General features: G+C 41.2%; 1 protein-coding gene across 10 annotated transcripts in view; it reads left to right on the plus strand.

Moving 5' to 3' along the window:
* Positions 1-15,982, plus strand: part of LOC311259134 (epidermal growth factor receptor substrate 15-like 1) — a 100,699-nt gene extending 84,717 nt beyond the window's left edge. For 6 of the 10 annotated variants that reach the window (XM_084356025.1, XM_084356027.1, XM_084356034.1 and 3 more), the window contains one exon: positions 8,264-15,982. In XM_084356025.1, the coding sequence (XP_084212151.1) occupies positions 8,264-8,410 (147 nt within the window). In that variant the 3' untranslated portion in view covers positions 8,411-15,982. Of the gene's footprint in view, positions 1-5,607; positions 5,625-8,263 lie in introns of all 10 variants that reach the window. The other 4 variants (XM_084356032.1, XM_084356026.1, XM_084356028.1 and 1 more) reach the window with 1 other exon arrangement.
* The last annotated feature ends 2,022 nt before the right edge of the window (positions 15,983-18,004 follow it).

Consider the following 18,004-nt stretch of genomic DNA (forward strand, 5'->3'; position numbering starts at 1 on the left):
TTTTAGTACTGTAATACTGTGATATAGATTTCAACCATATCTTCCAGACATAGGTCCAATGCAGTAAGCTGCGCTCAATTTCATACAACACCACAACACCAGAAATGAATGACGTCTGTCAGTGCGATGATGAAAGCAGAACACAGTACGCTTACAGACGCAGTGCGCTGCTGTGTGTGTGATGATTAGTAATTAACAAGGCAGGACAGCACACGACTCTCTGCTTCAGATTCTCTGCTGCAGCCCATTCTAACATGATCTGTTCTCCTTGTTAACAAGCTCTGGTACTTCACATTGTAAAATCAAAGCTCTGACACAACTGGACCCACACTGACAGAATGATTGATTTTAGTCAACTTTTCCCCATGTCCTACTATCTTCTAGGCTAACCATGTTCTAGGCTACTATGTGCTGACTCCAGCTCTGTGCTTCACGCTGACATGAGATTGAAGTCAATATTCTTATCTCATTCTCTGAAAGAAAGCAAATAAGTGTTTTTTGAAAAATGCTGTACTGTTACTTTTAACATTTATTTAGCACTTGCCACGTCTCAAAGGAAAATTGTTCCCCATTGCTGTGAGAACAATGACCTACGATATCTAAAGGTCAGCCTAGAGAAGTTACTGGTTAATCACAGAACAACAGCTTACGTAGTTTATAAAAGCGTACCCGAGTATCACAAGAGCTCATTTGAACTGCTGCAGACAATCAAAGTAATACAGTGATTGGTAATGAGAGGGAAACTAGACCTAAACTTACCCCCATGCACCACTATTACACAACATGTGAACCCATGTTAAAAAATGCAGTTTAGTAATGAGGCTTTGTAGGCTGCAGAGCTGCATTGTGACTTCAAGTACAGGAAAGGGTGTGAACCCTGTACTGTATGCCTTCTGTTTGTTTTGGCAGGAAGCATGTCATAAGTTTGTCAGGGTTCCCTGGACTTTCACACAGGCTCAGGGCTAATATCACAAGTGTGTTGGCATGATGCTCACAGTATGGACTAATAGAGAGAGCACACAAATGGAAACACCAACCTGCTGTTAGTCATAAGCACATAACTACAGGGACTCACACTAATGCCTCAGATGGCTAACAATGCATTACAAATGTCGGTCAGACACTTTTTAGGTCAATAATCACTGTTATGTCAGCATGTAGTAATGCTTCTGTCTACTCAGTTCAACTACTAGTCAGACTTATTTCTTTAACATGAGACACAGCAGTATCACTACTCAGCTCTCAGCTCTGGAATCTGTCTGCCCTCAGTGATCTTGCTGTGTGCATGTGCTCCTTTGTTCAACATCTACCTGGCTGTTGGGAGTGGATTAGTGCTTTATATCTGCTTTCTGTCTCTGTCTTATTATGTCACTGTGGTTTTGCTTTACATCACTACTTCCACATGTCTTTACTCTGCAACCGGGCACAACAGCTAAAGACGCTGCTTCACCATTTGTTTTTAATGGGACCTCAGCTATACTCTTACTATTTTACTGGCTATAAATTAAATCAGTATGAAAGTTAATTAGCTTATATTTTTTCTAATTCAAGGAAGACACCTTTCAATCAATTCATGTAGAATATCTTTCAACTATTTGGGGTGTAAAATATATTTATTTAATATCAAATATTTCCATATTACTGTTGGCTACAACAGCAGAAAGTCAAAGACATCTTTAAACCATGAAACATTTGAACAGTATTGAGTATGAGTATGACTTGTTTTCTAACAAAACTATATCATTCCAGCCTTGCCCACAAACATACACTGAATGTACTATAATTCATGGCCTTTAACAGTGTGAATACCTTTTAATAGATAGGGTATCCAAAGTGACACTTGAAGGGTGGGGCAATAAAGGATTCCTTCTTAATGTGCTTTCCATAGAAGGGAAATGGTGTGCAAATGCTTCCTAAGAAATAGGACCCAAATCTGCCACATGCTGGCGATGTAATTAACGCACACAAATTAAATTTAGAAAATTACGCACACAAACACAGTAAGTCATACTGACTTGATATTGGATATTGGAAGTCCAGCTCAATAGGCTCTACTAAAAAGCCTCCTGGTGCACGTAGGTCCTCGATGTTGGATTGTGTGCTAATTAGCATAAACTGAAAAACAGTAAAGTGACATCTCCTTTTTTAAATTTGACTCTTAAAACACCAAGTTTGGTGTACAGCATCATGGGACAGAGTTAGACATTACTATTACAAATGAGCAAGATCAGTCTTAAAACATGGCTGCTATCGGTCAAAATATCCTCGAAAGGGGCAGGGCTTAGAATGAAAATAACTCAATAACCATCAGTCCAATTATCATAAAACTCAGTAGTTGTCTTCAGGCTGAGGTTGAGAAAAGGTCTGCCAAAGCATTTTGATTCTAAGTGCTGTATCGTCGGCAACTGAACTTGTTTCAGTTCCTTGAAGACATTTTAAACTCTGTGTGGGAGTGTCCTTTTAGAGTCATCAAGGAAACGTGTGAACTCTGAGTTTCAGAGTCGTTAGGGCCACTTGTGGGTTGTTGACCCAACCGCCTTCATGTCGGTTGCTAGGGCTAGATGAGCCCAGTTGTGAATGGTTGTTCAGCTGTCTGGGGAGAGAACTCAGTACTGCATTGTAGGTGGGTGATAAGTAATGTCTTTGGCCACCTCCTCTGTTCAAAGATGGTTGCTCCAGTTTGACATAGATGGGTTCTTTTACTCCTCTTTCAAACCATCTGTTTTCTCTGGCCAAGATGTTTACATTGCTGTCCTCAAAGGAATGATTTTTCTCCTTCAGATGTAAGTGGACAGCAGAGTCTTGACCTGAGGAGTTGGCCCTCCTGTGTTGTGCCATTCATTTATGGAAAGGTTGTTTTGGTTTGTCTCCGCAATGTACAAATCTGTGCCGTCCTGGGTGCATTAAACAACATAAACTACATCCCTCTGTTTATGCCTGGGTGTTTTGTCCTCAGGATGGACAAGTTTCTGCCTCAGCGTGTTGGTTCCCGCGACATAGAGAATGACAATGTTGTTACGTTTTTTCTCGTCTTCTCCTTTCTGTCTGCTCTGGATCTCTAAGTGGTTTTGACAAAGGTCCAGTTTGGGTAGCCACAGGTTTTAAGTGCTCCCCTGATGTGCTTCTGTTCCTTCTCCTTCCCCTCTGACGCAGTAGGCACAGTCTCAGCCTGATGGTTTAAGTTTCTGATGACCCCCAGCTTGTGCTCCAGTGGGTGATGAGAGTCAAACAGCAAGTATTGATCTGTGTGTAGGTTTTCTGTACACCTCAATGTTGAGGCTTCTGTCTTCTTCAAAGTGTACTGCACAGTCCAAGAAGGGCAGACTGTCTCCTCTGACATCTTCCTGTGTGAACTTGATGTTATTGTCCACAGCATTTATATGTTCTGTGAAGGCTTCCACTTCCCTTGCTCTGATTTTGAAACCAGGTGTTGTCCATATATTTGAACCAGTGGCTAGGAGCAGTTCCTGTGAAGGTAGTCAAGGCTCTGCTCTTAACTTCCTCCATGTAGAGGTTGGCCACTATTGGGGACACTGGTGAGCCCATGGCACAGCCGGGCTTCTGTCTGTAGAAACCTTCACTGTACTGGAAGTAGGTGGTCATCAGACAGCGGTCCAGTAAGGCACAAATGTGGTCTGGGGTGAAATTGATTCTGCTGGACAGAATGCTGTCCTGTAGCAGGCGTTTCTTCACCATCTTAACCGCTTTTTGAGTGGGAAAGCATGTAAAAAGTGACATCATCAGAAACCATTGTTTCGTCTGGGTCCAGTGTTATTTCTCTCACCTTGCTGGCGAAATCCTGTGAGTTTTTGATGTGGCGTGTTACCGACCAAAGGAGCTAGGATACTGGCTAAGTACTTGGATATGTTAAATGTAACTGAGTTGATGCTGCTGCTGATGGGTCGGAGTGGTTTTCCTTCCTTCTGTATCTTTGGGAGTCAATAGATACATGGGATGGCTTCCCCGGGGTACAGTTAGTAATATAATGGCCTGTCAATGGCTTTGTCCTTTTCCAAAAAAGCCATTAACAGGCCATTATATTACAGACGGTACCCCCAGCCCTAACAACTCGCATGGAGGCTGGTTGAGTCAATGACCCACAAGTGGCCCTAACGACTCTGAAACTCAGAGCTCACACATGTCCTTAACGACTCTGTAAGGACACTCCCACACAGAGTTTAAAAGCCAGCCTACTCCCCTCCAGTTAGTTAGAACTGAGGAAGCCTCTTGGATGAGAGGTGAAACGTCTTCAAGAAACTGAAACAAGTCCAGTTGCCTACGATGCAGCACTTAGAATGACCATGACCTGGATGACTGAGAACCTTCATCAACACAAAGCATTTTGAGTATGACCCATAGGGGTTGCCACAAATACCAAAAATGTGTATTTCGCTGAAACCCGCTCTTTGCTGCCTGCAGCTGTGATTTCAGCTGATTGAGCTTCATGAGCACAAACAGCTGGAAACAGTAATTTAATCAAGGTAACAGTTACCTGGCTTGTGCACAATCAATTGTTATGATGACATAATGTAGGCCCATTCCATACCAACTCACCTAGGCCCTCAGTTCATGTCGTGGATTTTCTAAAAAAAGAATTCATGTTAAAACTTATTTTAAATTCATGGGACCTTTCCTAAACCCAACAGGCTTAATACTCTTAATAGGTATCAAACAAAGATAGAAAACCTTGTAGTCCACATAGTACAGTTAACTACCAATGAAATGTATAATTACACAATTATCAGCTCAAAGCACTCAGTTCTTCATGCAGGACCAACATGTGATAGAACTAAATTAATACTACACAAAGTCGACATTTTGTTCAACAGAGTGAAAACTAGTAGAGAAATGAATGTTTGAAAATGAAAGATTCTTCTTTTAAAAACTGATTTATTGTTATTATATTTGATGACTGTAAACATTCAGCAACAACTATTTAAATGAATGCATGTTGTAAATCATCTGTAAGGTTTCATGCATGTTCAGGACACATTTGAACACAATCCAGTGAAAAATAAGACATTGGTGAGGCTGAGAATACAAATACAATCACTAACATTATGTCATTTAGCTGGAATGACCAAGACTTCCTTAGAGTCGTCATTTGCACTGGACTCTTCACTCAGACTCAGTAGATTGTGCTCCTGTCTTTTCTCCCTTGTCCTCGTCTGCATGTCACATCTCCTGTTGTTGAAGACCTGTTAACTGCTCCGTCCATACGTTCTGTGTTGTTTGTTTCCACTTGAAGGGATTCACATGACACTTCTATTTCACCACTGTCCATTTGTTTCACCTGTCACTGATTGGCAACAAGTTCCAACTTCAGCTTCAGTAGCCTGTTAACACTGTAAGAATTCATGATGAACTTGGATTAGGACTGTTAAGTGCATGTCGTTTGAGGCGAGTAGAATCCCTTGGTCTCAATAATAAATACTAACAAGAAGCTAAAGACAAAGACAGTGTTTCAAAGAGGACTAAGCAGAAACTGTATAGGCGTCCCTTCACAGTGTCTGTGTGCTGTGCTGTCATGTCCTGTAAACTTATTCCACTGAGTTCAGGGATTTCTGCTTTATAACCTCTCTGTTCTGTAATCCACCTCTCTGACAGGACCTGACAAAGTCAAGGTAAGACATGGAACACACAATGAAATTCAAAGAAAATTAAAACATTTGTGTTTGTTAAAGACCATAAAGGCATTGCATTTCAGATCTATGGGGAAGCACTTGTTTCCATAGATCTTACATCACGTGTTGCTGAAAAAGAACATGAAGTTTACTGTGTGGTTTATGAAGATGTTTTACTTACGATGACACAAGTTGTAGTTTTAAGAGCTGAATTTCAAACTTGAGTGAAAGTTGCAGGTAACATTGGTATTACAGCATTATTTCTCACTTCCCTGCTTTTCTCTGAAAAATTTAAGTGACAAATTTTACTTTTTGCAAATCCTTTATTTGAACTAAAGATATTGTAAATGACACTTGAACTGTTCATGTAATAGTTTGAGCCTTGAAAAAATTATACAATTCCTTCAGATCCTACTGCTTATCCCTCTTAACTGTAGTCAAATGTGTTTAAAGAAGTAACAAACAAAGATACATGAACAATAATAAAACCCTATCTGCCCCATGCACACTTCTGGCAGTTTTACAAGTTGATGTCATGAATAAGCCTCCAGGTCACTCTGCTGTAAAACTCATGGCAGCAGTCTGGTCTGAAGTTGTTTTCATGATTCTTTTTATGTCGGCTCAGTCTCTAAAATGTGTTGTCCTTCAGTTTGCATGTCAACTACATGAGCGCACGACGAAATGCAAAATGCTTTACATACAACATGTGTGACCATCATTAATGAAACAGTAATACAGTATAACCCAACCCACCCTTTTTTTATATAAATGTGATTTAAACAAAATCTTTTGAATAAGCATCCTTTAATTGTGTGATTGCTGCAAGCAATCGGTTGTCAAGCATTTTAGGTTTTGGCTATGAACTCATGCTGAGTTACTGTTGGGGGTAGTTGAAAGGATTCCTTTGATGACACTATTTTGACTAATGGACCACTCCCATTTGCACCAATTATACCTCCAGGGGGAACTACAGTATCAACATGTGACAATGTTACTGAATGAAAAATTTTCCTGTTACTGGTTGGCCAACAGCACTGTCTCCCTGGCCCCTTTCATTGGGTAAAATTGGGATTGAAGCTGTTGTACTGGATGCAGTAGCCAGTACAACAGCTTCAATCCATTTTAGTTCAATTCGGCGTCAATTCACAATATGTTTATAACTGAGGTCATAGTGGTGGTGTTGTGCTGGATTGCATTTTAACGAAATGCGTTTCTAATATTCTGTTCCCCTCGCGTTTGTAAATGTGGTAATGTAGTCCAGTTCAACACCACTGCAAACTGCTGCCTCAGTCATAAACAAATAGCTAATTTAATACATTTTTAGCACTTTCAATCCAGACTGCACATTATTATCTATGGAAAGGTTAGAGTTTTTAGAGCCCACCTGAGTTCATCTGAGAAAACATGTTTAAATCTGTAATCTCAGTTTCTATAACATATGGCATTTACAGCCCACCTTTAATTGTACCTTATGCATCCATGTATTTACAGATTTATTTTCATACTTTTAATAGTAATGCTGTGTACATTTGTTTAAACAACTTATATAGTGTACAAAGGAATATATGATAAACAGGAGACAATATAGTAGGATCTCTATATGAATGCAATAATAATATGGATTATTATGGGAAAAATAATTAGCCCTTAACAGAAATAAGGTAATTGTATTAAATAGAAATATAGATACGTGGGCCAAAGTCAGCAACGCCATCAGGAGGGACAGCAGCCCCTCAGTGGATGTGACATGCTGTCAAATACATAGACGAGATGGATGGGATCACACCAGCTGCAACCCCTTCAGCATGTCCAAGTTCTGACCCACTACTCAGTACTCATTATTACATGAGACCACGGCCATCTTCAAATGGCCTTCATTTTGATCTGAACTACATACCTGTGAAGATGACTTGTGACTGCATCAAACGGTTGTGAGGCTATCACACTAACAAAGTCTGTCCACAGTCAGACAAATAATACACACCTTGCAAAGTCCTCAAAATCCCCACAGTAGATGTCTCCAGACAACATTTTACAATTATGACACACACCCACAGACTCATGAGATGCAAAAAATAGCAGCCAATGCTGCCGCAGCTGGTAATCAAATACATGGATTATGAATCTGAGAGCATGGGTTTTCTGTACTCTGAGGACAGATTTACACTTTGTATCTAAGCTGACCCCAGGAGGGCTTCAGACTGAGCTGTTGTCTCAGATTATAGTAGATCATAAATGTGTGCTGCATGTCAGACCATTTCTAAAGTCCAACACTTCATGGTTGTTTTCCCACTCACTGCTGTTTACCAGCATTGTAGTCAGAAGGAAGGAGGCTCCCTCTCACATCCACATGGTGGCTGACATTTAGTTTAAATGAAGCTAACACAGATGTTTGTTTAGACCTACATTAAAACATCTGATGAGACATCACTTCAGGTAGATTAATCCTGCAAAGCTCCAGATGTCATGTCTCAAGAAAGGATTATTATCTCTCTCTCTCTCTCTCTCTCTCTCTCTCTCTGTCTCTCTCTCTGTCTCTGTGTCTGTCTGTCTGTCTCTCTGTCTCTGTCTATCGCTGTCTGTCTGTGTCTCTGTCTCTCTCTGTCTCTGTCTCTGTCTGTCTGTCTCTGTCTCTGTAGTTTGGGAACGAGGCTCAGCAGTTGGAGTGGGCAAAGCGAGAGAGTGAGAGAGCGGAGCGTGAGCGGCTGAAAAGGCTTCGACAGCAGGAACAGGAGGACCTGGAGCTGGCCATTGCCCTCAGCAAGGCTGAGATGTCCAATGCGTGACCAGGAACGCCCACCACACACACAAATACATACTTACACAGACACACATGCAGCGGATCGGCAGGCTAACATGCAGGCAGACATGAGGGACATCTACATATTCAGACACAAAGCACATCATTGGACTAACTGTTCATACAAACTCTGATCCACACACACACACATATGCACAGGACCTGTACCTCAGCTATCTACATTCCCCACACTCATCAACTCTGTCCAGCATGAGAAACACGGCAACAACACTGAGGGCCGACAGCTCATCGCTGCAAAATCATCTGACAGACAAGTAAAGGATAGAGGAGGAGAGCAGGAGGAGGCCAGAGGGAAACAAACGGATGCACTGTGTTTCTGCACTATAGTAGCTGGACAGTAATGTGATGAACCGAGCAGACGAGCTGCTGATGGAACACCTCGACAGTTGTCATTTGTGAGTGCTGTTTGGGGGAACTATTTTCTTAAGTTCTCAAAAGCAGCAGTAGAGAAAATGACACCACAATTCGAACTGCCGAGGTATTTCTTAAAAGGGATTTTTTTTTCTCATATAGGGTGACATGAATATATCACTGGCCTTCTGATGGTATACCCTGTGTCAGTTAGTATTTAGTCTTGAGGTGTTTTACTGCAGACTGAGCTGTTCAATAAGTTCTTGTTTATAGAGAAGACTGGATTGAAATGTTTATTTATTATTTTTTATTTTAGGATATACTGTCACTAACCCAGACAGGTATAAGAAGTGAGAAGCTTGATATTAGTTGAATTATTTAAGGAGGTTAACCGTTTTCCCTTTGCTGTGTGTGAACAAGGCTAAACTCCACTGGATGTACAGAAAATGAAATTCTCATCTGACTCTGGGTGAGTTGAAGCATATTTCCCTTTAACTTTACAGCGCACCAGGATCTTTCAAGAGACTTTCAGCTCAACTACAGACAAGGCTGGACTATTAAAAACAGGCAGCTCAGAGACCCTCAGTAGCCCCCAAGGCTCCAGGTTCACTGTGTGTCCTCATCACAGATCTCTTGACACTGTCAGTCTCTCCAGAAAGTTTTGATGATGCAGTAGCAGCAATTAATGCAAATGTAACCAATCCCTGGGAATTCTGCACAACCTTTCAATTTAGTTCAGTCACCGCACACTGAACAGACATGGTGAACACACATAGCAATCCCCTATGAGCCTTAAATGTACGTCACCAGACTGACATGCAGATGTGTCTCGACCGTCTCACATTTACCGACAAAGGCAAGACAAAGCCCTGATTTTCTCGCACCAATGCCAACTGTTCTGTAGCATTCGCAACATTGTGATGGAACACAAACTTATGTCATCAATTGAAAATCACTCTTCTACAACTATTTTTGCATGTTTCAGTTGCTCATGCAGTTTCTCTCTGAAATCTGTCATGCCAAAAAAACATGATAACAGGCATTGCAATTTTTTTATAAAAGCTGCCATGATATCAGGCATTTTAGGCCACATCAGAAAAGCCTGCAAAATCCTGGAGGGACTGTCACGTCTAAACTGAAATAAGGGCCTCAGGCACTACTTGCATTATGAGCTGTTCATGGAGGGGCCAAGTTAAACTGGGCCCTCCTGTGATTTCACCTGTTTTCTCTGAGCGAAACAGCCCCACTTCGTAACAAAGCCTTTCTGTTGTTTATCGTCTCTGAGCCCAAGCTGAGACAACCCCAGTGATGTCATTATGACATCATCAGACCACTTCCAAATTGCTTTTTACAGGCGAGGCGTACTGTCCATGGTGTGTAAATTGATATTTATTTGTTCTTTTGTTAAATTTTATTGGCCTTTCATGGCTTCATTAGGTAGGGCAGCTTTGGAGATGACAGGGAACGGGATGAGAGAGAAGGGGGGTGACATGCAGCAAAGGGCGGCAGGTCGGACTTGAACCCTGGTCGAGGACACAGCCACTGTTCGTGGGTTGCACACTCTACCAGCGGAGTTACCGGGGCCTGATATTTATGTGTAACTTAAGGCCTTTATTATTTGTTGATATTGTGTTTGCATGGTGAATATTCTTAATGAATCAAATTACCTCTCACTAATACTGACAGCTAATTAATACATGCAGGGGGAGTCAGACAGGATCTGCTTGCTGCTCTGAGGGTTCCTGCAGGTTAATCTTGCCTCCAGTCCAGAGAGTCTGTTTGAGACAGTCAGAGATTCATCCTCCTCTGGCTCAGTGAAAAAGACAACTGTTAACTGACATTAGTCAGATATGTTCACATTATGCTCTTGTCACATTATTGGAGGGAGGAAAAAGCAACTGTTCATCAGTTGTGTTAAAAAACTGATGAATATCCGTTCCACTGGTTCCCTCTGATGTGACAGGTATCTGGCAAGTGAAAACAAGACTTTATAATGTTAACATATCCTGTGAAGTGACAGTAACAAAGTGTACAGATATATATTTTCTTTGTCGATGAGTGTGGGAGTGGACTGTGAGCTGCAGTCCTCTCTCTCTCCCTCTGTCCAGTGTATATAGATGAACAGAGCTAACTATGCCTCTTTACGAATGCTGTGCTCTGATCCCGATGCTGTAATGTCACACCACATCCAATACATGAAAGGCAGGATAAGGGAATTCATTTTTCTACAGTTGGCCTTGTTTTCCTTTTAGAGAGCGAGGGTTTTAACACGTTTTTATTTCTTGAGCCAGTTATTTGATTATTTTGACGTGTTTTTGTTGTAAACCTACATCCAAATGTATGTAGTTGTTCTGTGCTCTAATTTGTAGTTGACTTTTAGTCACTCCACAGCCAGGCAGCACAAGCTGCAGAGTGTTGGGAAAGGTTTGGAACTGGCTGAAATCAGGTGTCCTTAAGATGGAAACAGTCCTCCTTCTGATGTGTCACAGTCTGGTGTCCCGACATGGACTCATCACTCACCTTGTTGTATGTGAGCTGTCCCTTTTACTTGAAGTGGTGACCGATGCTTGAGTGGAGTTTGATTTCATTTAGACTGAAAACCTCAACAGATTCTGGAGTCATTGTTTCCTATGATCCCCTCGATTGTAGTGTCAGGTGTCATGTTGTGTTTGATATGTCTGTATTTTGTGTGTCCGTGACCAATCATATGCTTCATTCAGTGTTTTTCCACCGGCACACCCTGCACGTTCATTCTGCTCAGAGCATATATGTTTTCCCCAGCGTTACTTTAAAAGGAATTTAAAATGGAATTTCTCATTTTTCATTACCATGACTTAGTAATCATGAGGAGAAAGAAGTCTGAGCTAAAGCAAAGCTTGTTGACAAAGTGTTCATTATTGAGAGCAGTTGTAACCACTGGCACTGCTTTGGTCTCAGGACCATCATACAACATTATCCAGCTGGATGTCTTCTGATTGAACTCAAGTTTCAGTCACTTTGTTCATGAAATTTGTTGCGTTGCTGCCGTTGGTGGCTGAGTACTGATAAATTAGACCACTGTTTTAGCTTTCTATAAAATAACTTCCAGCATCCAGTGACAGCACTGAGCACACTGCTGCTCAGTAAGATTCCTGTTGATGAACTGTTGTGTCATGATTAGATTAGATTTGTTAGCACTGATCTGAAGGCAGTAACCTTCTTTGTAAAGGGTGTTGTTTCTTATTCTACAGCTGCCCGATTTGTTGTAAACTGCCTAGAATGTGTCTCAATTGATTGCCCACAATCGGGGGAATTTACACTGATCAGCCACAACATTAAAATCGCTTAAGGGTGAATTGAATTACGTTGATCATCAAAAGCTTCATTTAATAGTTGTTTAGCAACAGCAGGGTTGTAGAACTAAACAAAAAAAATTTAATGGAGGAGTGCTGATGATGAATTGAGGAATATCACAGCCTGGGGAATGAAGCTGCTCTGTAGTCTGGTGGTATGTCAGCAGATACTTCTGTATGTGTTGTCAGATGGCAGCAAGGTGAACAGACTGTGGCTGGTTGGGTGTTGTCTTTTAGTATCTCCTGGGCTCTGTGCAGACATCTCACTTCACTGATGTCACTGATGCTCTGTAGATGGTACCAGTGATGTTCTGGTGGTTTTTATCACCCGCTGTAGAGCATTCCTGTCCTGGGTCATGATGAACTATGCCAGTTTGTTACAATGCAATGTTCTGCTTTGAAATTCTGGGTCTTGACACAAATCACCCACCCAAACAACACGCAGTTTGTTGCCATGAGGGAGTGTAGTTGGTCGCAAAGTTGATGGGGTGGGTGGTGCATTTCAAGTGGTATCCACATGAAGGCATTGAAGGATTCCCAGCAGAACATTGCATTGTAACAAGATGATCGCAGTTATCACTTCACCTGTCAGTACTTTTAATGTTGTGGCTGATTATTGTATACTTTGAACATTCTTCCCAGAACAGATTTCATGAATGCCTTTGTACCCGAATGTCTTGGTTCCATCAGGTATCCAGGCAGGGCTGTGATACGTCATTTGATGGTCCTTGATCAGGACTAGCTATATGTTGTTAACAAGCTGTAGCCAGGGTAGACTGTACCAACAGTATAATGTCACAAGCACATTGTGATGAAATACAATTTGTAACTACTCAGATAGTACATAAACGTCACAGCAGCCTCTGAAGAAGGCTATGCACTGACTGGTGCAACAAGATGACCTCATGTTATTTGGTTTTACATTTGCTTCTCCACTTACCACACTGAACAAGATGATGGTAGTGAGAAGGTCAATAACATGACTGAAATACTGAACAAATATTACTCATCTGTGGAACTGCCTTTCTGGGGGGAAAAAAGCTCAAAATCCCGGTAATGTGAATTCACCCAATTGGACAGAAATGCCACTTTTTCTGCCAGAGGACAATTTTAAATGTCATTTTTGTCTTGTTTACATATCGTGAATTTTTACTTTGCTGTAGCTGTTACGAGCTGTGCACCTGTAGGGAGCAGTGTGCAGGTGCGAGCCTCTCTAAGCTGTAAATGGCTAACACCTCCAGAGGGGCTTCCATCTACTTCTGAGCCATTCACAGCATTTTGAATCTTTGCCATGCTCCTGTCACATTCTTACGAGGAATTTCAGTACATCTGCTTTCATTCCTTATTGGAACCAATGGTACTGTTACCTGGAGCTGTAAGGTAACAAGCTAGCTTGTTGTCAGCTGTCAATGCCGACACTAGTAAACACTTTGCTAATGAGGTATTTTAGGTTATGTTAAGTTCCACCTAAAGTATTAGACTGGTGTTATTCTGTATGTTCCTTATTATCACGCAGCCCAATGAAAGGACCAAAACTAACGTTTTAAGGCCTTTACACACCAACTCTGTTTTTTTTATCAGATCCTTTATCAGAGGGTCAAACTATGTCCTCAAACCAGTCTCAAATGTCTCAGTGATGGTGTCCCTGCAAGACGGTGTCAGGGGAAGCTTAGTTTGCGCGTGGGGAGATGAGCTTTGACATCAAAAAGGCTAAATCCCTACAAAAGAAAAGGTAACAGCTGCTAGCTTGTTTATGTTTGTGCTGTTAGCAACCAGGTTAGTGTTAGAGTAACTTGCCAGTTCCAGCTTGGAGGTTGTTGTTGTTTCATGTAGTGATGGGGTTTTGAAAAGAGTACACGCTGATAACGGAAGGAAGAGAATTGGCGTCCAATGACATCCGTTAAGTCAGACCCAGAGTGGATGGACTCAGTGTTTTGGTTTTCTTTGTTCACAGTAAGAGGACCACAAAGTCATATTCACTGTTTGACGACTCCTTGTTGTCTTGTATTGTGAATCTCTGCAACAAATACAATAATAAAGAATAAACTTGTCAGACTCGGTGTACAATATTTCTGTGCTTTCTGTCTGCAGCGTTTTTGATTGGATGGCGGATTAAAGAGATGCGTAAGAAAAAACTGACTGTGTGTGAAGGCCTTCAGTCTCCCATCCCAACTCCCCCCAGCCTATTTTGGTATGTTTCCTATACTGAAGATGTAAATCTTTAAACGGAAAGTGCAAATATTTTGGGGTTTTGTAATGGTTTGTTTTTAAAGGTCAGGGTAACACTTTATGATAACCATCTTTAATAAATGCTCATAGTTAATAAAACTTAATATTTACATTGCGTAACATGCTGCTAACAAGCTAAGGTTGTTGCCAGCTGTTAACCAATAGTTTAATATGGAATGCCTTTGCTACCAAAGTAATTTACAGTTAGCTAAAGCACAGCAACTTGTTCACAACAGTGTACAGCAAAAAGACAAAAAGGAAACGCTTTGTGAAACATGGGAACAGAAATCTATCATGTAGAACAGATCTGAGGCTCATAGGATGCAGCGGTACCTTCTGGGAGAAGGTCTGGGCAACTTTTCATTTCACAGTATAAAAAGCAACATGTAGGAAGCAGAGGGCTTCATAGAAGATGTGGCAGTAAATGGGAAATATCAAACACTGCTGACAGACACTGCTGACAGAAGCTCCCAGACACAGAGCTCAGTACTTGAACAGTAGAAAACCTTGAAAAAAAACTCAAGCTTTTCTGGAGCTTTCAACCACTTCTGATGGTTAAACAGAAATAGTTTATTTGGCAAACTGTTGTTTCAAAGGTCACAACTGAACGCCATATTTGAATGGAACGTCTGTTTTCATGCACACACATTCACTGAGAGCAGGGCTGGGTAGTCTGGTGACAATACAGTCCCTGGGTTTTGTTTACTGATACCAAAACACTTCATTTTTCTTTTTGCAAAAACGCTCTGAAATGTAAAGTGTATGACACTTTTTGACACTTGGGTCAGTACCAAACAGTACTGACTCTTGATTCCAGCCTGACTTCGAACTGTGACCCCTTCATGTGTTCCTCTGCAGTGTGCTGTACCCTCATTCATACTGTATGTGTCGTCTGATATCTCCATTGTGCAATAGATAATGCTAATTTTTATTGTTTTCTGTATAATGTGAAACCAGTTTGATGTTTTTGATATGTGGCATATGTTTTTATTCTGATTATTTATGCACCCAGCCACTCCTCTGTCCCACTGTTGTAAAGGAACTTCATGCTTTGATTTCCTTCCACTTGCTGCAGAACCTTTCATTCCAAAATGCTTTGTGTCTATTTCAGGGAAAGAATATGAGAGATGATGTTCATTACTCAGTATTTTTAATGATCAAAAATGCTAGCTGTTAAAAATATACATCTTTAAGCGATGACAGCTGGAAAAATATCAAGATGTCCTTACTTTTAATTCTTTTGATTTTTCTCTCAAATGGTGGATATTTCATTTACCTTTGATTTCTGTCTTTACTCTTATACTGATGCTTCAGAGGAAGCAGCCAAACTGATTGAGGAGGGACTTGTTTTATTCTTTGTTCACTTGACTTTTTTCTCTTCTGAATCTAAATAATCTGAGCTGTCTTTATTAGATTCATACACTGTATACAGTCTGTACAGTATCATGTATGTTATATTTGTCCTATAAAAAGTGAAGACAAAGAAGAAGCAGTGAGCTCGACTATGAAGCATTGAGGGGATTGCTTACAGTTACACTAATAGGTGAGGAGAGAATAGATGCTGGTTTCTTTTGAACAGTGATCCTCTGTACTGTTTACTAGAATAAACATTTCAGTTGAATGAGGTCGGACTGCTGCTTGATGTGTTCCAGGTGATGGACTGAAGACAGTCACCTGTAGAGCTCAACTCTGAAAGAGGTGAAACATTTTGGGATTAGTACTGCACTCATTTGATATTAGATTTTTTAAAAGAATGACCAAAATAGAAGCAGCACATATTCTGACAGTTATTCTGTGTTCCATTCAAAGTCATAAGTCAGACTTTCAAAGCTGAAAATTCCAACTTCTGACCTCAAAACATTCCAGGTGCACGATGCCAAATGTGAACATAAACTTGTGTGACTGTAACAAAATCATGTCTCTGACAAGTGTGTACACAGTGAATCCTGAACACATGAGGTGACCAACACCATTTCATTTTTTATTTTACAACTCTGTTATACTTAACAATGTATGTAAAGACTCCATTCACAAGCCTGATACACGGATACTGTGGACTATGATGCCCCCTCCCTATGGCTGCTGCCATTGTATGATGTCAGACAGTTGCTCCCTCATCAAGTCGGGGTAGTTGGATGTGTCGTGAGTAAGTGGGAATTCTGAATTCGAGTTGCGCCTGGTTGTTATTTTTCCAGTAGAAGGTCAGAGATATTCAAGTTCTGAGTTGTCTGGAACGCAGCATTAGTACCCAGAAAATCTAAACCCTACATTTCCCACAATGCAGCTTGGCATCTTTTCATTTGACACCTGGATATAACGAAGCCTTAAATTAGAGTTGTCAGCAACACGTCCTTCTCCTGCTCGTGTGTTCTGTGTCAGGACCCTAAAAGTGTTCATCCTGATCAGCCCTCAGTCTGAGGACACATAGTGTGTCACACCTGTTCATACTGTGCTGGGAGGACAGGGGACATGTCTCTGTCCCCCGGAGGAGCGTCAAAGAATTCATCCACACAGAAATCAGAGCGACTGTGATTCAGGAGCATTTCAACACTGGGACAGTGATCACTGCTGTATATTCATTTAGTCCTCTTTACTGAAGATTGTAATGTTGCAGCACGTTTTGCTGTCTTAAGTTTCTAACAATGGCAATTAAATTGAACTACAACTGTATTACACACACAGAGACAACACATCTGTCTACATGGTAAATGGTCTGGCATTTCTACTGACCACTCATTCATTCATGCACCGATGGCTGCCATGCTAGGTGCCGACCTGCTCATTAGGAGTAATTTGCGCTTCAGTGTCATGCTCGAGAATACTACAACCTGCAGTCAGGGAAGCCAAGGAATCGAACCAGCGACCTGCTTTACCTCCTGAGCCACAGCCTCTACATATTTCTCTCCATATCTGCCCACCTCTGTCTACAGCTGTCCATCCAAGAAACAATTAAATAAAATTTTGCTCTAAGCTAGTTTCCTCTTCCTGTTCTGTTGCTCAAAGCAGTCCAGCAGGTTTCACACTCAGCAGTAATAAATAAGAATAATGATAATAAACTCAACACTTCAGCTTCACTCCCTCTTGTCATGAGTTGAGGTAAAAGACCTCAGACTTTGAATGAGAGAGGCTGAAGCAGACGCAGCCAGCCGTCCCTCCAGACTGCCATGATGTGAATTGCTCTAAATTACTTTTCAAGGACACAGCTGTGTGGAGTGTGAAATGAATGCTGTGCAAACACAGCGGCCATTTCTGGACATATTAGCTGAAACCAGGCAATCTGCTATGTTAGCGAATGCTAACTGTCTCCGTATGGAATAACAGGAAATTCCATGCTAGGTTTGTGTTTACCCTATGGTAATGGAGACGAGGAAACGAAAAGCCTATTGGCTTTTAATAGGGAATGTGGGTCACAGAGAAGTGGAGGATAAATGTTGGTTAACCCTCACAATAGGTAACTATCTCTCCTGTCTGCCACCATTTTTCACCTGAACACTCATTGCACAGGGCACAAGTGTCGCATATTGGTGTGATGTCATCTGACAAAATTCATCAGACACTAAGCAAAGACTAACTACACAGAGATTGTATTGTATTGTACCCTAACCCTAGTGCTTCAATGCATAAGAGACAAAACTTCAGGATTGCTG

This window comes from Pagrus pagrus (genome assembly GCF_965226575.1).
Source record: "Pagrus pagrus genome assembly, chromosome: 6".
In the NCBI taxonomy this organism is placed as follows: domain Eukaryota; kingdom Metazoa; phylum Chordata; class Actinopteri; order Spariformes; family Sparidae; genus Pagrus; species Pagrus pagrus.